Raw genomic sequence first — 23,651 nt, 5'->3', positions numbered from 1 at the left:
CCACCCTGGGAGCAGATGTTTCCCCGCCTTCTCCCACTTGCCCTTCTTCCCAGATCTTCATTCTCTCAGGCCCCAGAAGCCTGGGTACCCCTGGGCTGGAGCCCCTGAAGCTGTGCAATGGAACCCAGTCCTGGCCCACCCAGGGGTAGGTCCCGAGCAGGGCAAACCCCAGGCCCTTCTCAGGCTGCGCTGGGGACCCGTGCAAGTCCCCTGGGCTGTGGAAGCACCAGGGAGCTCAGAGTAGTCAGGGCAGCCTGTTGCGGGGTCATTTTGGGACGATGAAGTTGAGAGCAGAGATCTGGGAGGAAGGCCCGGCTGGGGAGGGGGCAGCATGGGGCTTAGGGCTGTGGCCCTGGCTCTCCCAGGCGGCTGGAAAGCGGGAGGGAGGCTGGAGGGTGGTACAGGAACCAGTGGCTTGTAGACCACAAGCAGTTCTTCCTAGAACCTGAAGAGGGCAGTGGAGAGAGGAAGAGCGGGCACCATGCTGATGCCCCATCCCTGCTCCTGTTGCAGACATCACTAATCAACCCGGAGGCCTTGCCAATCGGATTCCATGGCCCTCTGCCTTGAGCCCGGACCAAAACCTCAGCACAGCCTCCAGCAGCCACTCCTGACTGTTCAGGATCAAGGCAGCTTACAATCCAGTTGCCAATACTGGTCTACAGTTTGAGGCCTGAGTATTTGTGGGTGTTGTGTGGGTGTGAATCTATAAATCTGGGAAAATCTCCGCGTCAGTGGGCTGGGAACACTGAAATGTCATGTGGATTTTGGAAGGACAGGAAACCATGGCCTGGGAGAAATGGCCAAGATGCTGTGGGGTCCTTTAGCCTGGTGACAGGAGGGCTCCAGGGAGGTGATGTGCGACCATCACACTCCAGGAAGAGGCAGCAAGTGGGACATGTGGACAGAACCGCAGTAAAACAGAAACCTCCTCTGTCACCTGAGCTGGCGCTAAGGTCAGGGCAGCCTGAAGGCAGAAGGCTGCCTTGGGAGGTAGTAAGTAAGCTCTCTGCCCCTGGAGGTATGCAAGAGGAAAGTGGAGAATTCTTGAACCAGATACTTTTAGGGGTTTCTTCCATCCTAGGGGCCAGAGTTGGAGGACAAGGAGGGGCAGCCTCTGGGAAGAGGTGGGCAGCGTGTACCAGGTTATGTGATGTGTGCGCTGGCAGTGGAGGCTTACATAGAGAACTGAGAAGGTAAGGGGGGGGGGGCTTAGGATTTTCTTAGCTGTGGAGCCAGGAGGAGGCAGGCCCCGGCCAGGTTGCCATCACTCGTGGCCTCAGGGTGCTGAGGCTAGTTGGTATGTGTGAAGCAGGTCTGAGGGCTTCCTGGATGGAGTGACATCAGCTTGGAGATGCCCCAAGGTCTTGTTCAGAACCACCGTGCATATGTTATGTGACTATGGATGGGCCACTGCCCTCTCTGAGGTCCAGCAGATGGAGAAAGGAAGGACGCTGCCCCTGGAGCCACTCTTGGATCAGCGTGTGCAGGAAGCGCCCCCACCGGAGGCAGGCTGGCTCCATCTTCCAGCAGACTGAGCTCTGGGTCCTGAGCCCTCAGGCCATAGCCTCTCTGGTGTCGGCAGCTCTTCCAGGACTTGCTTTTGCCTGCTCCTTGCCTAAATCCTCATGCCTTGGCACCAGGTTCCAAAGCTGTGGGAAACAAGGCTCGGGCCCGGGGTGCCAAGTCCAGCTAGCGGAGGAGATCTGGGGCCGGCATCCCCGGGCCGCACGTCGCGTCCTGGGGCCAGCGTGGGTCCCTGCACACAGCCCCAGGCGCCGCCCCGAGTCCAGGCGAGGGCACATCAATCCTTATTTTTGTCATCTTTTGTTAAAAAAATAGCTCTTTGCCCCGGCCCTCCTCCTGGCTGTCCATGGTGGCCTGATGCCTTCCGCTGGGGCAAGAGGATGGGGAGAGAGGCCTGCTGCTGGGGCACGCTGGGCCAGTCCTCGCACCGTGCCTACTGGATGCCCCGGAAGAGGCACATGGCAAAGATCATGACGAAAAGCTGTAAAGAAGCCGGAGTGAGCCCGTCAGGCTGGCCCAGGCCGGCTGCCCAGCTCGTCTGCCAGGGCCAGGTCCTGACACTCCCCCGGGCAGCACCCTCCCGCCAGCCAGCTGGGAAGGGGGACTCTGAAAACTGAGTCATGAGTTTAAATCCAGCCCCTCCCCCCACTTACCAGTGGGGAGTGGGGCCCTTTCTCCTGGCTTGAGTTTGCATGGAGAGCTTACCATGCCTGAGTGCTTTCCCAAAAACCTTTCCAGGGCCCAGGCAGCAAGGCGCAGAGAGGCTGGGCAACCTGCCTAAGCTCACACAGCTACAAGGCGTGAAGCCAAGGGTTTGAGTCCAGGCACACCAATCCCAGAGAGCGAGCGTAGGTGCTCTGTGCTCTGCCTTTTCACTCACAGAAAGGAAGCAGGATTTAGGCACAGGCTTTTTTTGTTTTGTTTTGTTTTGTTTTTGGTGGTGGTACTGGGGTTCCTGGAAGCCCTTCTACCTCTGAGCTACACTCCCAGACCTATTTTTACATTTTTATTTGGAAACAGGGTCTCCTAAGCCAGCGTGCATGGCTGGCTTCGAACCTGTGAGATCCTCCTGTCTCCGCCTCCCAAGCGTGGGGATTACAAGCGTGCACCACCACGCCCCATGGCACAGGGCAATTTTTAAAGCACCCAATGAAGCCTGTCATCTAGTAGATGATTAATAAAAAGTCCCTGGCACTATTTTATGAGGCAAGGCAGTGGTGGCCTTCCTGGGGTTATGAGCACTAGTGCTTGACACCTGTCAAGGCCCCGGGGTCGGAGGGCAAGCGGAGACCTGACTCGGGGACTCCTCTCTCTGACAGGCTGGCCAGTGTCCCCGTGGTTAGGTCTCTTCTTGCAGGTGGCACAAGGAGCTATCCCTAGGCCACTGGAAAGGTCCTGCCTGCCCCATGCCTGGGCTCAAGGGCTGGCAGTGTGGGGGGCAGTGGACCAGTACTCAGACGCCTCCCCGGGCCCCCGCCACATGCTGGGCATGCTCTCCCTGGCACCTGGAATCCCCACAGCGTGCCTAGGATGGTTAGCACTGTTCTGCAGATGAGGAGACGGTGCTGGGATGCATGTCCTGGGGAAAGGCAGGGCTGGGGGCTATGAAGCCCATGCTCTTCCTGGTAGGACACGGCTGAGACTCCCCAGAACCTGTGCAGAGGACTCTTTCCCGGCACAGCTGAGGTGTGAGGCGGGGCTCAGCAGAGCTTGTGGGATGAGTCAATGAATGAACAGCCTCTTCCCCGGCCTCCCCAAAACTGCTCTCATCAGGGCAGCAGGCACAGTAAGAAACCGAGCAGGATGGCACTTATGGTGCCAGGTGCTAGGGCACCCCTGGAGCACCCTGTAGGGATTAGGAGAGGCCATGAGTTAGTCTGCCTGACTTCATTTCTGGGACCAGACTAGCTGGTACTCTGGAGGGATGAAACCTCCAGTTCCAGCCCATGGAGAAGGAAGAGGGAGGCGCTGCCTTTAGCTGGAGCGCCATCTGGTGGCGGCCTCAAGGACTGCAGCAGCTCTACTTTCCAGGGGATCTGGGGTCTTCTGTAAAGATGGCTAAGACCCTGAAGGCCCTGAATACCCTTCAGAGAAACGACTAGATGTCAAGAAACATGGCTGCAGCCCACCCTTCAAGAAGGGTGACAAACGTGCATCCTGGGGAGTCCCTGAGTTCAATCCCCAGAACTGGGGAAAAAAAAATCCCCAGTACCTTGCAACTGCAGGGATGGGGAAGTAGGGTGACCCTTCCCACTGCCTGGACACTGGTTCAGATGTGTCATCTCCCAGAATGACCCAGGCTGCAGACAGGTGCAACCGGGCTTACAGGACCCCTGAGGTCCTGTTAAGGAAGAGGGTTCCTAGGGAGCGGCAGACAAGGGCCCTCGCTTACCTCAATGGCCAGCACCCCTATGGCCAGGGCTCCGGCCAGGTAGACGTAGGTCTCAAAGGCGTTGAGGATCACCGAGTAACAGCCCTGGAGGGAAGGACCAGAGGTGAAGCACGGCCAGGGTGATATGGCTAGCATCAGCACCGGGACCCTAGCACAGGCAGAGCCCAGCAGCAGCAGGATGACTCTGTCAAAACACCCTTGGGGCCGGGCGTGGTGGCACAAGCTTGTAATGCCAGCATTTGGGAGGCTGAGATAGGAGGATCCTTGTTCAAAGACAGCCTCAGCTACTACTTAGTGACGCCCTTTGCAACTCCGTGAGATCCTGTTTCAAAACAAAGACTAAAAAATAGAGCTGGGGGTATAGCTCAGAGGTAGAATGCCCCTGGGTTCCATCTCCAGCACTGCAACAAACAAACAAACAAACAAACAACCACCATTGGTGCTGGATGGTGGCAGCCGGCAGAGACTGCAGCCATGGTGACTCTGCACATTGCACCAAGACCCTCCTGGTCCCCCGACCCCCCAGGCAGGGCTGGAAACCTCAGCCTGGTTTCAAGACACTCTTCAAGTAGCTACTCCAATGATGGGAATATCGAGAAATTCCTGTAAATAAATAGACTGTCTGCCACACCAGAGGATGGAAAGCTCCAGCACTGTGAGCTGGATGTCGCCCACGTCAGCACCTCCAGCAGCTGCTCCCCTTGTGGGGAGTCATGGGTGTTCCCTGGGGTCCGTGGTCCCCCTCAGTCCCTCCTGTCCCAGGTTTATCCGACCTGCCTGGCTGCTGGCCTAGAATCGTTGCGTCTGGGGTCTCCTCAGTGCCTGCAGGGGCTCTCGTTCCTCCAGCCAGGCCCAGGGTCCATCCTGGATCTGTCTGCGGACCCATATGAGGTCTGACCTGAAACCCTGTCTGGCTTAAAAAAAAAAAAAAAAAATATATATATATATATATAATTATATATAAAATATATATATATATATTTCCATCCAGCACCAATGGTGGTTGTTGATTTGTTTGTTGTTGCAGTGCTGGATACACACACACACACACACACACACACACACACACACACACACACACACACGGGTTTGAACCCAGACTCTATATACTGCCAAACTATATCCCCAGCCTTAAAAAAAAAAAAAAAACCAGGGCCTCTTTAGTTTATTGAGGGTCTTGCTAAGTTGCTGGAGCTGGCCGTGAACCTGAGATTCTCCTGTCTCAACCTCCCTAGTACTGGAATTACTAGGGCCTCTGTGTCATGGCTGTTAAGTTGGGTCCTGCACTCATGTGGCTTTATGTCACATGACCTCTGCAGGGCAAGGGAGGGGCTGAAACCCCCGCGAGAATTGGGCGTTCCCGCGAGTAAACCCTCATCCCGCGGGATGCATGCCTTTAAAAGGAGAGCCCGCGTCCTCAAGCTTCGGACAGGCGCGCGGGCCCCACGGTGCCTCGCCCTGATCCCCGGGAGAGCCGTGCCATTAAAACTTTACATGCCACGTGTACCGGACCTCTCTCGTGTTTTTCACACTCCGCCGTACTCACTTATTTTTATTTTACTCGCATTTAATTTTTTATTTTACTTATCAATGGCTAGGTGCTTGGCTCTCTCTCTCTCTCTTTTTTTTTTTTGGTGCTGGGGTCGGAAGCCGGGGACTTCCTACCTCCAAGATGCACCCCCAGCTCTATTTTTTTATTCTTTATTTTGAAACAGGGTCTCACTGAGTTGCAAAGGGCCCTACTAAGTAGTAGCTGAGGCTGAGAACCGTGATCCTCTTATCTCAGCCTCCCGAATGCTGAGATTACAATATTTGGCCCTTGTAAGGTATCAGAAGCTGGGTGTGGTGGCCCAAGCTTGTAATCCCAGCATCTGGGAGGCTGAGACCGGAGGATGATGGTTTTTGGACAGCCTCGGCTACTTAGTAAGGCCCTCTGCAACTCAGTGAGACCTTGTTTCAAAATAAAGAATAAAAAATAGGGCTGGAGGTGTAGCTTGGAAGTGAATGCCCCTGGGTTCCATCCCCAGACCCCCCCCCCCAAATAATAATAATAACAACATATCAGAATGCTAATGTGTTGAACAGAAAGAGTGAATTCCTGACCTACTCTGGAGGGAAGGAAAGGGAGGCAGCTTGTTTTGGGACCCGCTCTGGGAGGGCGTGTGGCTGACCTCAGTCTGTACCCTCAGTGTGCCATGTGCCCACCAGGCCAGCCACAGAGCCTCACACCACCTCCCTCTCCCAGCATACTCGAGGGGCCGTCCAGACCGGGAGCAGCAACAGCCTGGGAGATGCACTGGGAAACGGTTCTGCATGTGGGCCATGGGCCCCGAGCCTGGCTCCCCAGGCTCACAGCCCAGCCTGCCACTTCCTGGCTGTACAAGCTTGGGTGTGGCTCACCCTCTCCCTGCACTGTCTATAAAATGGATGGCTGCCCCTTAGGACTGGTGTGAGGATAAAATGAGATACCTCTTGGAACAGGTGGGCACCGACTGTCCTCTCTCCCAGCACATCCTGAGTGTGGGACATATGTCTGAGCAAAGCCGGTGTGTGGGTTCCCTGGGGCTTGGGGGTCACTGCAGGACCGTACACACACACACACACACACACACACACACACACACACACACACACCACAAGGGACTGGAGAAGCAGGAGTCCCCTTCTGAGATGACATTGACATTGGCAAGTCTCCCCTGGGATGCTGACAGGATGCTGGGGACCTTGTCCAGTGAAAGGCGATGTCCCGAGTGCCGCCCGCCGTGTGGTGCCTGAGGCTGACTGCTCATCTATCTCTCCATCTTGTGGCCAAAATATCCCGGGACCCTGGGCTGAAGAAGCGGGTGGCTCCCCAGTGGAGGCGTCCCAGAGACATCCCTGCGTGGTGTGGGGGAGGAGCGATGGGGCAGTGCCGCCCACGCTGGGTGGGCGCCCACTCTGTCCCGAGCGTGCCCGGGCCTGAGCGCTCTTTCCCCGGTAACCCTCATCACACTCCCACGCGGAGGGAAGGCTCTGTCAACGTCTCGCCTCCGATGAGAGGGTGGGGGCGCAGGTGGGTAACTTCTCAAGGTCTCAATACAGAGAACAGACACCAAGATTTATGGGGTGGGGATGCCACATTCCTGCTTTTCCTCTTCAAAAGAGATGGAGCCGAGTACCAGTAAGGCTCCTTTTTCCTCGTGTGGACCGGGTCCCCAGCTCAGAACTCAGAGCTCTACTTACGCTTCTGGTTGTCACCCCATCTTCCACCTCCTGCACCCCTGCCCTGCCCATCGCGACACGTCGAGGGCCTTGCTTCTCGCCCAGGTACCACAGGCTGTGGTCACTGGCCACCCAGGCTGCTGCCACACCTGTCCTCTCTCTGCAGGGAAGGAATGTCCCCCAAGTCCTGTGCCCCTCTAGTCACCTCCAAGCCAACATGACAGGCAGCTAGGACAGTGGCCTCTGGAACGCCAAGTACCAGGAAGGCTCCTTTTCCCTCTTGTGGAAAAGCGCCCACCTGCTGCTGTGGTCAGAAGAATATCCTGGGCCTGGCATGGTGGTGCATGCCGGTAATGGTGGTGCACGTCAGTAATCCCAGTACTTGGGAGGCTGAGACAGGAGGATGGCAGGTTCAAGGCTAGCCTCAGAAACTTAGTGAGGCCTTCTACAACTTGTTTGCAAATAAAAAACAAAAAGGCCCTTTGCAACTCAGTGAAACCCTGTTTCTAAATAAAGAATAAAAAATAGAGCCGGGCATGGTGGTGCATGCTTGTAATCCCAGCATTTGGGAGGCTGAGAACGGAGGATTGTGGTTCGCAGACAGCCTCAGCTACTTAGTGAGGCCCTCTGCAACTCAGTGAGACCTGGTTTCAAAATAAAGAATAAAAAACAGGGCAGGAGGTATAGCTCAGAGGTCGAATGCCTCTGGGTTCCACCCCCAGACCTGCAAAAAAAAAAAAAAAAATAGGGCTGGGGGTATCGCTTGGAGGTAGAATGCCCCTGGGTTCCATCCCCAGTACCACATTAAATAAATAAATAAATAAATAAATAAATAAATAAATAAATAAACTAATTAATTAATTTTAAAAGGGCTGGGGGTGTAGCTCAGAGGTAGAGTGACCCTGGGTTCCATCCCCAGCACGCGCGCGCTCACACACACACATACATGAAGTGCATCCTGGGAGCAGTAGAGAAATGGGCTCTAGCCAGACCCCAGCTAAAGATGGTCCCACGGCAGCGGCTTTTAACAGAGAAGGATGCTCTGGAGGGATGCGAGTGTCAGGGAAGAAGTCCCAGAAGTAATGCGGCCACTCGGGGACCTCCCTGATGACCCCTGGTTTCAAAGCCAGGCCCTGGAGATGGCAGGAGGTATCCTAACAGAGGATGGATCCAGAAGTGGGAAGCGACTCTGGTGAAGGCCCAAAGATGGGCCACGGAGGCCCTCCCTGGAGATTTGCTAGCGGCAGGACCAGGTCCAGCCGAGGGCTCCCGCACCCGAGCAGCCGCGCCTTCAGCAAGTCATTTGTGTCTCTCATCAAATCCCAAGTGCCAGTGGCTGCTCCAGTCCAGGGAGCGCTGTGGCCCAGCTTCCGCTCTCTGGATGCGTCGCTATCCGAGGGGCCATAGGCCTCTGTGGGGTCGCAGAGGGCTTGCCACCAGGTTCCAGCCCGGGGACAGGGCAGGGCAGACACAGCATTTCCCTTAAGGACCCGGCTCAAGTTGCCTGCACCACCTCTGCTGGCCTCCAGTTGGCTAGAACTTGGTTCAGGGCCTGGCTGTGGGGGAGGCTGGAGGTGCTGCCTCTGTCCTGGGGTGTGATGAGCATGGTCTCTCCAAGAAGCAGGGGAGAATGAGGCATGGGGATGATCAGCGTCTCCACCACAAACAGGGAATCGGAGGACTTTGGTGATGGAGACAGAGCAAATAACAGCCCAGGCTGCCTGAGGCTGCAGCCTGGAACCCCCACATCCTGTGGCTGTTCCCCATGGCCAGTCTCTGTGGACCTAACCTCCAGAGTGGCCCTGGCTGCCTCAAGCTCACAGTGGCCCGATCCCAGGGCCCTTATTCTTTATTTAGGCCTCTTTCCTCTGCTATAGGAAGGCAGGGCCCTGCGGGGCAGAGGGCACGCGGCTCTCAGGGCCTCCTGCATTCTATGACATGCCCTGGGCAGGCTCAGGGACAGAGGTTGGGTCCATGGAGCCAGCCGAGGCCACAGAGGGCCTCAGAACTCCTGGGACCAGGACTCAGCTCCCATAACCAACACTGTGACTCCCATCCCCAACCCCATGCCCATTCTAGCCCCGTGTCTGGTCTGAGTTTGTCCTGGTATCAATACCATGTCACTCCACTTCTGTCTGTTGGCTGATTTTCATCACATGGTCCCTTTAGCTAGTTGCAGGCCCCACAGGGACAGGCCTTGCCTGCCAGCCCTTCTGGCTCACAGGCATCTGGACGGCTTCCATGAGAGGCTCGTTAAAGGCCTGAGCAAGCCAGGGCCTGGTGTGGGCCTCTCCCCTCTCCCTCCTGCCCAGCCCAATCTGCATGCACACCCTTGAGAGCAGGCTGCTGGTGCCTGTGTGGGAAGGAGGGTGCTGTGATTCAGATCTTCAGTGGCCCCCCCAAGGCTCATGTGTCGGAGGCTTGGTCCTGAGGCAGAGCTGTCCAGAGGTGGGGCCTCGGGAGGTCAAGCCACTTGAGGACGCAAGCTGAACAGGCTTGGGGAGGGGCTTCTGCTGCACACATCACCAACTCCTCTACCATCTTCTGTCATACCACAGCAGTGGGGCTGGCCGACATGGGCTGAATCCCTGAGTCCAGAGAAACCTTTCCCTTTTGATTATGTTTGCTTTGTTTTGGTACTAGGGCTTGGATACAGAGGTCCTGTACCACTAAGCTACCTCCTAGGCCTTTTACAATTTTATCTGGAGATGGTCGTACTAAGTTTCCCAAGCTGGACTCAAACCTGAGACCCCCCTGACCTCAGCCTGTGGAGTAGCTTGGGATTATAGGCGTGTGCCTCAGGTCTGGATAACCTTTCTTCCTTTAGTAGATGTTTTTTTCAGGTACTGTGTCATAAAGCTGACACAGTGGGGGACCGAGCTCAAAGGCTGTTCTGCATCTCGGAGAGGGGGACAAAGTTGGGGTCCTATGTTCTCAGAGGTGGCCCATGTACAAAGGAAAGGGCTTCTCCCCAGGCTGAGGTGAAGTCTCCAGGTTGCAAGAGAAGCAGAAAAGTCTAGAAGCTTCCCTGATCTTGGAGTGTTGGCCATGGAGAGCTTCCTCCCTTGGGACCATGGGGTGCCCCCAAATGACAGAATGAGCTTCCTCCAAAATCGAGAGCAGAATAGAGGCCAAGGCACCTCCACTGTGAAATTCTGGTCCATCCCTGCTCCCCCGACCTGCATTATCAGGAAACACTGGAAAACTCCTGCTCACCCCTAACCCCCAGCCCAAATGCCCACTCTAGCCCTGGCCCAAGCTCATGTTTGCCACCTGATCATTCCCCCTTTGCACCTCAGGGGCTTGGAAGAAATGTCCCTCGGCCCCTTTCTGGTACAGGAGTCCTGTGGCACAGCCAACACTCCCTGGGGTTCTGGGGTTCCTTTGGACTCTCTGGGCCACACCACCTCCCCCAGCTGTGGCTCCCACATCCCGACGGGCCAGCTGGCCTGGCCTGGGGAGCACCTGTACCTGCTTGTTGATGAACAGGTTCCTTCCCAGCAGACACTCCTCCCTGCTCAGCAGGACCCCGTCCCGGGCCTGGGGCTCTCGCCGGCAGCAGGCTTCCGGGACCTCCTCACTATCCAGGGTCAGTAGTCGGAAAACAGAGGCAAACTTGAAGTCCTCGGGCCCGTTGACCCCACAGCATCCAAACTAGGAGGAGAGGAAAGAGCAGGTGTGGGGCAGGAGCCAGGCCTGAGGAAGACCAGACCTGCAGGTGGCTGGGCTCCACTGCCCAGCTGTGTGACCAGGGGACACACTCAGCATCGCGAGCATCGTGTCCTTGCTCTAAGTTGGGGGTGACTTAGTAAGTGCTCTGCGTGTGGTTGCTATGGTTACTATTATATCAAGGACCCAAGTCAGGGACAGCAGATGGTCTCATCCTGATTGGGACCATGACCAGTGGTCATGGCTGCCTGGGAGGCTGAGTGGACGCTATTCCCATGCCAGGTCTGCTCAGCGGGGAGCATCGGGATTGACTGTTGATGTCTGGCCGGGATGTGCAGGATGGCTCTGGAGCGCAGGCCTGGCTGAACGCCCGGCGGGGGACTCACTGTGATCATGACGGAGTTCCAGGTGGCAGAGAAGACATCTGTGTCGTTGTTGCCCTGGTAGTGCTTGGTGAGCTCCTTGGCGAAGAACTCGCGGGTGAGCTGGGGCAGAGGGTGGGGGCCTGTGGTCAGGTCCTTCCCCTCCCCAGGCCAGTGGCTGCTGGTGTCATTGGCTGGCGCGCGCACACACACACGCGTGCGCGCACACACATACACACACACACACACACACACACACACTCCTCTGCACCCCCAGAGCCAGCGTACCCAGGCTGGGGGGCTCACTTCTCACCCCACTCCTCCCAGCCCAAGAGATGCCCGCGTCAGGTCCCAGAGATCCAGGGAAAGGATCCCCCAGTGGTTAAAGTCTCTGGAATCAATGGGCAGACTTGTGAGCACTCAGCCCCAGCACAGTGCACGTGCCAGGGTTTGGGGATGGCACCTTGACCACCCTTAGACTGTGACAGTGAAGGCCAGGCCATCGCTGGGCAGGGTGCAGAGGGTAAGATGTGAGTTAGGCGCAGCTCACACCAGATGCTGTGGGAGCAGAGACCCTTAGGGCCTCCAGACTCCATGGCCTCCTGGAGCTGTCCTGGCAGGAGGAGGCTCGCTGGGGCCTCTCTCTGGACTGTGAGGACTTGCTGGGCTGGTGGCCGGAGGAGAGGCTGCAGGCTCAGTGAGACCTTTTGAGGAGGAAGGGGCGGCCGCAGGGTGTGGGAGAGCTGCCCGGTACCTACGTTTTCCCTGAAGATGAAGGCCAAGATGGCTGCCGAGAGCTCCGCCAGGAAGATGATGAGGATGAACAGGAAGAACTGCAAAGAGAAGAGGCCGCCATGAGCCCCAGGGCAGGGCAGCTCCACAGGCACCTTCCGTCTGTCACCTCGCTGACGTGCTAGACCAATCCCGTAAGGCTAAGAGACTTCAGCACCACGAATTAGACATTTTGCAAAATAAGCACAGCACTGATCCATCCCCGAAGTCAGCCAAGTTGACATAAAACTATGAAAAACAACTATGCCCTTCATGGGAGGTGTACCCCCAGAGCGGCCCCTCTGTGCAGTCAACAAACTCTGCCCTGGAGGAGCCTGCTGGCGACACCCCGTGGGCTCTCTCCAGATGGCTTTCCCTCCTGGTGCATGGTCCAAGCCATGGGATCCTGAGTTTTGGGGATCCCAGGCTGGCGTCCCCACCCATCAGCCTCAGGGCCACCTCTCCCTGCCCCGCTACTTCTGGTTCCCGTGAGAGGTAAGGATGGCATATTGATCTTTAGCTTAAATAAAGGAGGAATATCAGCGTCTAGGGGGTTTGACTATCAAAATCGGAAAGACCGGGGTCAGGGCGGTACTGAGCGCAGCCTCCTCGGTCCACTCTGAACGTCCTGATGTTCCAAGATTATTAACCTGATGCCTCTTCGTTGGCTTCACAGGCTGGGCGGCCTCTCTCAGGAAGCCCTTCCCTGCCTCTTTTACCCAGGGTGGGTGAAGCCCCGCCCTCCCTGGAGAGAAGCCTGTCCTGCCCTGCGCAGGCCCTGGCAGCCTGCCCTCCTCTGGTGGCCTGGCATCACAGTGCAGAGAAGGGTTCCCACCAGATCACTGATGCGGGGCTGGGACCCAGCACGCTGCCCTCCCAGTGCCCAGCGACACCATTCACAGCTGTCAAGATGGGGTGGGGGGCGTCACTGAGCGGCTCCCCCCACCACCTAGGGATGGCAGTGGCAGCCCTGCCCGCTCTCCTTGGCCTTGCTAGAGGCTCAGCATTCACAGAGCCCATTGTCTCCCGCCTGGCCCTGCCCCAGAAGCCACCAGCAGAGTGCCCCGTGCACACGCACCCTCCCTGCCACCTGGGCAGTTGCCCCAGCCCTTGGGATCACCACCTGCTCTGGATGTGCCGGGCAGGAAGGAGGCCAGGGTGCTGGCTCGGTGCCAGAACACCTAGGGGCCCTGCTTTGTAGTTTCTGTGACCCAGGCAATCATTCAAACCCATTCAAGCCTCAATTTTCTTGTCAGCTAAATGGGACTGATAAGCCAGGTGCCTTGCTGCATGCCTCTACCTGTAATCTCTTTACTTGGGAGGCTGAGACAGGAGGATCACAGGTTTGAGACCAGCCTCAGCAACTCAGCGAGACCCTGTTTCAAAATAAAATAAAAAGGGCTGGGAGTGTAGCTTGGAGGTAGAATGTTCCTGGGTTCAAGCCCCAGTACTCAAAACAAACAAACAAACAAACAAACAAACAAACAAACAAAGAACAGGGCTGATAACAGCCACTCCCAGGGCTTCATAATAAGGAGAATGCCATCATGTCTTGAAGAGGTTTCTTATGTTGTAAACGCCTAGCCGCTGTTAACCAGGAGCGCAGGGCCCTGGCTCACAGACGCCGCTCACTCCCAGCTGACTGCCCCGGGATGCGTCTCCTCCAGTCACTCTGCCCACCCTGGGGGGACCCCAGTCACATTCCCTCCCTAAATTTTCAGTTCCATCAGCAGCTGCCCTGTGGAGGTCCTTGGCCAGGGAAAAGCTGCAGGATGCCTCAGGAGTCCAGGATTCAGATGTGGAACATCTGGGCCTGCCAAGCAGAGTCCTTTTTCAGTGTCCAAGCCCAAGGCGTACCCCTTGCTCGGCGTGGGCAGCGCAGGTGCAGCCCGCCCCCTCCTTTGCTCTATGGCCATAGCTCGGCAGTGACCTTGGGCTCAGCTGCGTCCTTGCACAGTCCCAGGAGACAGCACAGGGTCTTGCTGGGGCCCAGGTGACAATGGCACAGCCCCGGCCTTGGGGTTCTTGGGTAGCACACCTCTCTCTGTGTGGCATCACCAGTTAAGGAGGCAGAGGCCTGAAAAGAGGCCACCAGTCCAGGTTGGCGAAGCCTTGGAGGTTCTTGGTGAATTTCTCCTCTCCCCTGCTCTGGGGGAGCTGTGGCTCAGGCGCCCCGGTGGGCCAGCGGGCAGCCTGCCTGGCGCGGGCCTGTGGCCTCCCTGGCTCAGCTGTGTGACGGGGGCCTCCACAGAGGCTCCTACACTTCTGAAGGCTGGAATGATCTCAGGCTGAGGCCAGGCACAGGGCCCTGCAACCAGAACAGAGTGTAACAGAGGATCTCCTGGGTCTGCGGGGTGCCACTGGCCATGACACCAGGCTGTTCCTTTGTCCCCCACAATCCTCCCTTCCATGGGTCTGCTTGGCTGTTGGGCTGAGCAACCACTGACTGAGTATCCCCTGTCCCTGGGCCTGCTCTGTAACAGTGCTGGAGAGCCCTGGCACTTCCATCACCCGGAGACAGATGGCCATCCGTTCTGTTTCCCACAGCCTCCAGCGGGCCCCTCCCAGCCTCTGCCCTCCTCTGGTTGTTGGCACGGCCCAGGCTGGTGAGGAGCAGACTCGGAAGTGGTTTGCATTCCTGGCGATGGGCCTGGGCCACTGCGGCTACCGGCTGAGACGCAGACAGCTCTAAAGGACGGAGGAGGCGGATGGCGGGCCTTGGGCGCTGTGTGCGCTTCGCCTGGGTGTGTGCGTGAGGCAGGGTGATGAGGCAGGGTGTCAGTGGGGGAGTGCTCTGCACAAGACCAGCGGGACAGGAGCCCAGGGGCGCTGAGCACCAGGAGGAAGCATGGCGCTCTTGGGACCACATCTGCAGAGCCCTTCTTCGCCCTGGGCTCTCAGGAGGCCGTCATGGGGGCTGTACAGCCGGGAGGTGGCACACGGAGGCTTGAATACAGCCCTGGACACCAAGCTGCCTCTGAAGTCACATGTGGTCAGGTCCTGAGACCTGTAGAGTCTCTTAAGAGAGCAAAGCAAGATGCATTTTCGCCAGGGATCACAGATGCCACGCTACAGCTGGGCAGGAGGTATGGCTGTCCCCACTTTATATACCAGGAAGCCAAAGTCCAGGGAGGTTACGTAAGCAGTCCCAGGATACATGGCCGAGACCCTGAAGCGCAGGCCCTTCCCCCCTCTCTGACGCTGTCTGCTTCTTCTTCCTTCCTTCCAGGGTTATTGATGGGGCACTTGCTCTGGGCCAGGCACAGCGCCAACTCCCTACCTCCGAGGCAGGCACGGCCCCTGCCCTTGTGAAGTTTGCATTCAGCCGAAGCTTTAGGAGATGAATTGGAAGAATGAACCTGGCAACTCAAAGTGCTCACTTTGCCAACGTACTTTGCCCACAGAACCTGCCATCGTGCCCCTAGTGAGCACCTCCAGGCTTCCAACCATCCACCTAGGGGCCAAGTCGGCTTTCGGTTCTCGTCACCAATAAATATTTACCAGATTTACATGCTTTATGTACAATTCAGCTCGCTTATCTCTTAAATACACTCATCTCTTTATTTGCTTTTCCAGTTAGCACACCTTTATTAAAAATGTTTTTTTTTAAATGAGGGTCTTTTAGTAAACTGGCTAAGAAGAATCTTTGAGCTATCAGAGGTCAGCCAATAGGGGAAGGGACGGCCTGAGATTTCAGTGGCAGGCGCAAGAGTCCTGTGGTCTTTGTATGCTGTGAAACTCAGTGGCAGTGGTGCTGGAAATTGTACCAGGAGAAAAAACTGGTTGCTGCTTCCGAGCAGAGGGCGGGGGCTCAGCTAACCCATGTCCACGAAGTGATGCAGTCACTCTCCCAGGCCCCCGCGGTCTAGCCTCCCTGCTCTTCTGCATGCTAAGGAGAAAGTCAAAGGCTCCTAGGAGGACCCCACAGGCCACAAGGCGTGAAAGAAGGCGCCCTCCTCAGTTGGAAGCCCACCCCCGCCAGCTTCAGCTTGGGAGAGAGAACTGCTGCTTCTTATTTTTAGGTCATAAACTTTGTTGACAACCTTTCAGAAGCGACAGAGCCTCTCTCCAGAAACACGCACACATCCCCACACACGACACACGGGCACACGCACATACAACACTCATGCGCATACACACAGCGCAGGTACACAGATACACAGCACGTGTGTGCAAGGGCAAAAGGTGCATACCCACAACACACGTGTGTAACACGCATGCATGTGTACACACATAACACTGCACAATGCACACGTGTGTGCTGTGTGACACAGTGCACAACCTTACAGGCACTCAGTACAGGTGGTGTACACGCATACACAGAACACACATGAAACATACGCGCAATCACTCACCACAAACATACACAGTCCCTGATATAGTATTTTTTTTCTCTCTCTTTTATCATTTAATTTTTTGGGCAATGGGGATTGTACCCAGATTGTCCCTGGGTACAATCCCAGGGACATTCCACCTCTGAGCTACACTCTCAGCCCTTTTTATTTTTTGTTCTGAAAAAGAGTCTTGCTTGGTTGCAGAGTCTCACTATGTTGCCGACACTGTCCTTGAACCTGCAATCCTCCAGTCTCAGCCTCCCAAGTACTAAGATTACAGGCCTGTGCCACCATGCCTGGCTTCCCAGTCCTTTTTATATTAAAACATCATTTCATTAAGTTTTGAGGGTCTCACTAAATTGTTGAGGCTGTCCTCAAACTGTCATCCTCCTGCCTCAGCCTCCCTAGTTCTGGGATTACAGGCACGCACCACCATACCTGGCTCTTTGGCCTATTTTTTTTTTTTTTTTTTGGTACTGGAGATGGAACTCAGGGGCATTCTACCTCTGAGCTACACCTCCAGCCCTATTTTTTTAGTCTTTTTAATTTTGAAACAGGGTCTCACTGCATTGCAAAGAGCCTTGCTAAGTAGCTGAGGCTGCTCTCAAACCTGCAATCTCTGTCTCTGCCTCCCAAGTACAGGTATTACAGGTGTCTGCCACTATATCTGGCTTCTGACATAACGTTCTGCTCATAATTTTGGGTGAACTTTGACTCTTGGACTCTATTTTAGGTTGGGGCCCTGCTGAGCCCTAGTCTGGGAGACAGAAGGCCTGGATCCAGGTGTCCGCCACCTCTGGCCCACACTGTGAATCAAGCTGTGTGCACTGGGCCTGGAGGGGGAGGGAAGGGAGGAGTAGGAGCAGGACTTAGAGAGACAGAGGCAGGGCAAGGTCAGTGAGGACCAGGAAAAGGGGCAGGAAGAGAAACAGAGACGGAGAGACGGGGAGAGTGGAAAGGCTGTGACATAGGCCGACTGAGGAGGGACAAAGGGAGACAGAAGATAGGAGAGGGAGGAGAAAGGGGCTAGTGAGGGCGGGCAGAAGGGTTCCCACAGCCAGGCCCACTCCTCAGGGAGGAGGGCTTGGGCAAATCCCACTGTCCCTGCTTTTGAAAGCCCCCTTGACTCCCCAGCAGGCGCTGACATGCCAGAAACATTCCACCAGGGGGCGATCACAGCCTGTTTCTCTCCAAAGGAAAAGTTTGCAGCAGTTCAACCATCTAAATTTAGATGACAGACCCAAAGTTCACTTCCTCCCAGGAGCATCTCACTGTGACCTAAGGGGGCGCCCGCCCTACTGCGCACTCTGATCTGGGAGGAGGCGCTGTGCTAGGTGTCTGCCTCCCAGCACCAGCGGGTGCCAACTCAGAGCAGGACCCGACACAGTCCTTGCAGGGAAGCCCTCCCGCTGGCCAGCCCAGGGCTCACTCACCCACGAGGAGCGTCTTCAGGCTGAGTCAGTTGTGCGCAGGCTTCTTTAAGCAGAGACCCGGGGCAGGGCTGGGTCCAACCCTGAACTTCTAGCCCAGAGCCCGTGGTGACTCTCAAGGTTGAAGCCCCATCCCAAAGGCCAAGATAGTGAGCTGAGGCCCGGGCAGCACAGTGCACGGAAAACCAGAAGACCAGAGAAAGAGAACACCCACTGCTTGTCTTGTTTGGCTCCAACCTCCAGCCGGGCTGGTTGGGCTCTCGTTGAATAGTGAGAGGCCGAGGCCCAGAGAGGCCAAGAAACTAGCCTGGAGTCACACTGTTACAGAGCAGGCAGGGCTGGCACTCAGACCCAGGCTCGCCTGCCACCAGCACACCTTCACAGCCGGGCTGCCTCCCCTCCCCCAGCCAGGAGGGAGGGGAGGGCCACTCTGGCCCCACGCATCTTCACACCACGTGAACTGCAGGCCCTTAACGAGAGTCCGAGAGTACGGGGCTATTTATTTAGCAAATAAGAATCCCTCTGCGATCCTATCATCTCTGTTTTAGACCTGGACCTCCAAAAGGTAGAGTCATCTGAGAGCTGCCTTAGTTATGTGACTAAGGGGTGGTATGTCAGAGTTATCAAAAGAAACACAGAAAAACATCATGCTCAAAGTCCTCGGGTGACCGTGCCTTGGCGCAGCCCAGCTGCTCGGTCCTGGAGGCCGAGGCTACTTTGCTTGTGGCAGCTCATCCAAGCTGCGGGCCCAGTGCTGAGCGCAAGCTCTGAGCCCAGGCCTCAAAGGCAGGTGGGGCCAGCATGCTGCTGAGGACCGTCCACCAGCCTCAAAGGTCAGTGTGAGGACTGAGCATGGCCACAGCCCAGGTGTGGACACCCAAGGGCCTGGAGAGAGACCACTGAGGGACATAGTAGAGTTAGGAGTGCTGCAAGAAGCCAGCTCTCAGAGCCATGGTGAGGAGGTGGCTCAGGGCCACTGGCCTAAGATCCCACATCTGTCCCCTCTGCCACCATCCTCCTTGGGACTTCAGGTAAGCTGCTGGACACCCTGGGGCTTTCAGACCACTGACTACAAAGTGGGTGGTGCTAGACATGCTGATCTTGGTCCCTTCTGGCATTGATGACCCCCTATTTGGAAGGGGCTTGTTGACTTCCCTCACTCCCACCCCCCAGCACCCACGGGTGGGTGGAGGATGGGATACTCACAAACAGCAGCAGGCACTTGTTCTCCCGGACGGCCCCGCAGCAGCCCAGGAAGCCGAGTAGAAAAAGCAGGCCGCCCATGGCCAGGAGGATGTAGGCGCCCGTGATGAGCAGCGGGTTGGCGGCCACGATCTCCCGGAAGCCGGTGGGGTCCACCAAGACCCAGATGCCGATGCCCAGCAGGCAGGCCCCACCCAGCTGCTCCGGCGTTGATGGGAGGGGAAGGAACAGACAGGTGCGGTTTAGGCCTTCGGCATGCGTGAGCAATGACCGCAGCACCGCTCTTTGGTGCTCTGAGGTTTTAATCCCCTGACCTCAAGCACAGCCTGTGTCTCCTCGATCCACTTTCTGACCTGTGCCCCGCCTCAGGCTGTTCTGATCCGTTGAGGACCACGTCAGGCAGGGTTCACTTGCTGCCTTTATATTCCTTACATGGCAGAGCTGCGGGATTATTAAGTGATCTTGTCCAGCTCTATGTATCCACACTGAGGCCCAGAGGGGGCCTGCAGCTTGCCGAAGGTCACACAGTGAGTGCGTGGCAGAGTCAAGGCGACACCAACAAGGCCCACGGTTGTGCACTGAGATCTGAGCTGAGCCTGTGCCATCACTGGCGGGGGCCAGGAAAACACAGACAAAAGTCACGGTGAATGCTCTCAAGCGGGGCTTCAGGGGTGTTCCAAGACAAGAATGGGCTTCCAACTCTCAATCTAGAGCTGGAAAGACTGCTCAGTTCTGTCTTTGTCTGCATGGCCCATCTCTCCCAGGCCCTATTTATCTTGGGAGAGAAGCAGCTTAGATTAGAGAAAGGATTGTGTAACTCATTAGCTGTGTGACCTTGGGTAAGTGGCCTAACTTCTCTGAACCCTGGCTTCCTTATGGTTAAAAGAAGACCCAAATTCCCACCTCCCAAGGCGGCCCCAGGAAGACAGGACAGAGTCGTGTGAATGCATTAGCAGATTTTCCTCGTGTCCTTCATATTTTTCTTGGTCATAGACAAGCATCGGAAGTGGGTCTGCTATGGGGAGAACCGGTCCGTCCCTGTTGGCTTTGAGGGTGTTTGAAATCCTTTGATGGGTGGGTGGGGGGACTGGCAGGCTCAGGGCAGGACACTGTGGTGGGTGCAGTGGGGCGGGGCTGGAGGAGACAGAACAGGAGCGGCCAGTGACAGGGTCTACCTTTTTACCATTTGCTAAGCCATGACCCATGCCTCTCTCCTCTGTCTTCTTGAGAACCTCCAATAAAAGAAGCCCCTCCTCACTGCTGCGGGAGTCCTGGGGTTCAGCAATCCTATGCTAAGCTCTGTCTGCAGGGGTGACACAGGGCTGACCCTGCCCAGGGCTTCCCAGCTTGGAAAGTGGCGGGGCTGTGTCTAGACGTGAAGTCTGCAGGGCTCGGGCTCTTAAGGATTGAGAAGCAGGGGAGGAAACCCTGGAGCTGCCAAGATGTAAAAAACACAGATAATGCTGGAGGTGCCATCAGTGATAGGGCGCCTGCCCAGTGTGCATGAAGCCCTGGGATTCGTCCAGCAACACACACACACACACACACACACACACACACACACACACACACACGAACAGAGGCATAGACTGTAGACTCTCTTGACCAGAAAGGGGTCACTCCTCACAGTGACCCTGCCCTGAGGACTAGTGAGGGGGTCACGAGAGCCCGGGGGGCTCAGGAAGCTGGCATTGTGGCTCTGCTCCCAGGACCTCGAGGTGGGGAGCCTGGCGGGGAATTGGGGGTCTGCACCAGGTGGGCTGGCTGCCCAGTGCTCAGAACATCTGTCTTTCACACACAGAATTGATAAGCTAGGAGAGGCAGCTAAACTTTTGAGTGCCGACCACATTCCAGGCACTTTGTAATTAAGCAAAATTAATCTTGCTTAATTGTCCAAAAGCCCGTTGGGGTAGGTCATTAGAGATGAAAGGCTGGGCCTGGTGGCACACGCCTGTGATCCTGGCTGGCTGGGAGGTTGAGGCAGGGGGATTGGAATCGGAGGCCAGCCTGGGCAACTTTGCAACCCTGACCTCCCAAAAAAAAAATAAAAAGGGAGGGTAGCTCAGTGTTGGAGTGTTTGCATAGCATACGGGAGGCCCTAGGTTCAATTCCTAGTACTGCAAACAAAACAAGCAAGGAAGGAAGAGAGAAGAGGGGGCGAGAAAGTGAAAAAGAAGGGGCTAGGTGTGGTGGCACACGCTTGTAATCCCCGCGCTTGGGAGGCTGAGACAGGAGGATCGCACAGTTTCAAAACCAGCCTCAGCTACTTAGTGAGGCTCTCAGCAAACTAGTGAGACCCTGTTCCCAAATAAAGTATATATATTAAAAAAATAGGTCTGGAAGTATAGCCCGGGGGTAGAAAAGCCCCTGAGTTCTATCCCCAGTTACACACACACACACACACACACACACACACACACACACACACACACGGGTAGCTACAGGGTACCGCCTTCCAGCTCCAGAACAGGGCTGGGTGGGGTTCTCTCTCATCACCCCCACTCGCCACCTCCTGCCTCTGCCAGAAGCAGAGGTCTGTCCCCGCCCAGGGATGTTTTCCAAGCAGCCGCCAGGCCTGGCTCCTGGCGGAGGCCCAGGGAGACCCCAGATACTTACGAAGATGAAAAAGTTGAACACGAACATGAGGCACTTCATGCAGCTCAGACAGTCGCCTTCCATGTCTTCACCTAAAATGCAAGGCACCTCAGTCCTCCGGGAGGGCCTCAGCCAGAAAGGGCCAGGCCCTGCCACCCCCACCCCGGGGCCAGCCCCACCCTTGAGGGGTGGAGGAAGGAGACGGACCGTCATTTCTACCGCTGGAACCCAAGCGGGAGGTGATCTGCCCTGGGGCCTGGAGTTAGGAGCAGGCAGGTGCCAGCCTGCCTGGGTTTAAGTCCTGGCTCTACCATTCATCTGCTGTGCGAACTTGGATAAATCACTCCGCTTCTCTGAGTTTTGGTCTTGCCAACTTTAAGAGGGAGATTAAGAACAGAACCCTGGTCCTAGCAGTGTTGTGAAGATGAACTGAAATAATACAGCTGTGTGCTGAGAGTGCCCCCAGTGTGGCGAGTGCCCAGTGTGGGCGAGTGCCCCCAGTGTGGGCGAGTGCCCCCAATGTGGGCGAGTGCTCAGTGTGGCGAGTGCCCAGTGTGTGCTGAAAGTGCCCCCAGTGTGGGCGAGTGCTCAGTGTGGCGAGTGCCCAGTGTGTGCTGAGAGTGCCCCCAGTGTGGGCGAGTGCCCAGTGTGGGTGAGTACCCAGTGTGGCGAGTGCCCAGTGTGGGCGAGTGCCCAGTGTGGTGAGTGCCCAGTGTGTGCTGAGAGTGCCCCCAGTGTGAGTGAGTGCCCGGTGTGGGCGAGTGCCCAGTGGTGCAGTTGCGTAACTTTTTTTTTTTTTTGCGGTACTGTGGAAGGAACCAAGGGGCATTCGACCTCCAAGCTATACTCCAAACCCTATTTTTTATTCTTTATTTTGAAACAGGATCTCACTGAGTTACAAAGGGCCTCACTAAGTAGCTGAGGCTGTCCGCAAACTGTGATCCTCCTGTCTCAGCCTCCCAAATGCTGGGATTACAAGTGTGTGCCACCACATCTGGCTTCATAACTTTAATGACATCGATAGCCTTCCATTTGGTAGATTGGAAAACTTGAGTTTGAGTCTGGCATGGTGGCGCACACCTGTAATCCCAGTACTTGGGAGGCTGAGACAGGAGGATCACACAGTTTCGAGGCCAGCCTCAGCTAGTTAGTGAGGCCCTCCACAACTTAGTGAGACCCTGTTTCAAAAAATAAAATAGAAACCGGGTGTGGTGGCTCACGCTTGTAATCTCAGCGCTTGGGAGGCTGAGACAGGAGGATCGCACAGGTTCAAAGCCAGACTCAGCTACTTAGTGAGGCTCTCAGCAACTTAGTGAGACCCTGTTTCCAAATAAAATATAAAATAGGTCTGGGAGTGTAGCCAAGAGGTAGAAAAGGCCCTGGGTTCCATCACCAGTACCACAAAAATAAAATAAAATGAAATAAAATAGGCCTTGATAGAATATCCTTGGATTCAATCCGTAGTACCACAGAATGAGAGAGGGTGGGGAGAGGAGAAAAAAGGGAGAAAGAGAGAAAACTCAGTTAGGCTCCGAACCTTGAGGGACTTCACTAAATCACAACCTGTAAGCACTCTTATCAACCCCCACTGCTTTCCAGAAATGGAAACTGAGGCAGGGCAGGCCAAGTGACTTGTCTGAGGTTGCACCCAGAGAGTAGAGAACCCTGGGCAGGCGAGTCTGAAGGAACAGAAGGTAGTGTGTGTGCGGGGCAGGGGCGGGGGTTCTTCTTTACTTCCATGAGCCGGGGGCCTCCAACAGGCCTCCAGCCTCAGCCCTCTCCCAGCCTCCTCCTCTCTCATCCAGACATGGCCACAGCCTCTGGCCCAGGACGGGCCTCCACCCACGCCCCTTCAATCCACTGTTTCTGTCCCAGGGAGGCCTCTCTACACAGCACATCTAACCACTTCCCTCCTCGGCTGAAACCCTGAACTCATGCAGCCAGCTGCCCGCAATGGTGGCCTGTGAGGATGGAAACAGCCATGGCGGGGTGAGGCTGGGATGTCCGCGGGAGGCAGGGCTCCGGCTTTGCTGACTTGGGCAAAGCTCCCCTCTAGGCTGGGATCCAGCCTCAGCCAGCTCTGGCTTTTTAGCAATTAAAGGATTTAATAAATATGGCAACTCATAAAAAGGCTACTCATATTTATTATGACCACATTCATTGCAGA

The 23,651-nt window shown here is 56.1% G+C and overlaps 1 protein-coding gene across 1 annotated transcript; it reads right to left on the bottom strand.

Annotated features, from left to right (window-relative positions):
* Positions 1-1,960: 1,960 nt before the first annotated feature.
* Positions 1,961-21,568, bottom strand: TSPAN18 (tetraspanin 18; the record flags this gene model as incomplete). Its single annotated transcript, XM_080701311.1, has 7 exons — positions 1,961-2,008; positions 3,920-4,003; positions 10,592-10,774; positions 11,176-11,274; positions 11,910-11,984; positions 18,893-19,087; positions 21,506-21,568. 7 exons carry the CDS (start codon positions 21,566-21,568, stop codon positions 1,961-1,963), a joined length of 747 nt encoding a protein of 248 aa, XP_080557437.1.
* Positions 21,569-23,651: the final 2,083 nt, after the last annotated feature.

Source organism: Muscardinus avellanarius (assembly GCF_963383645.1).
Source record: "Muscardinus avellanarius genome assembly, chromosome: 1".
Lineage (NCBI taxonomy): Eukaryota > Metazoa > Chordata > Mammalia > Rodentia > Gliridae > Muscardinus > Muscardinus avellanarius.
This window is presented reverse-complemented; position numbering and strand designations above follow the sequence as displayed.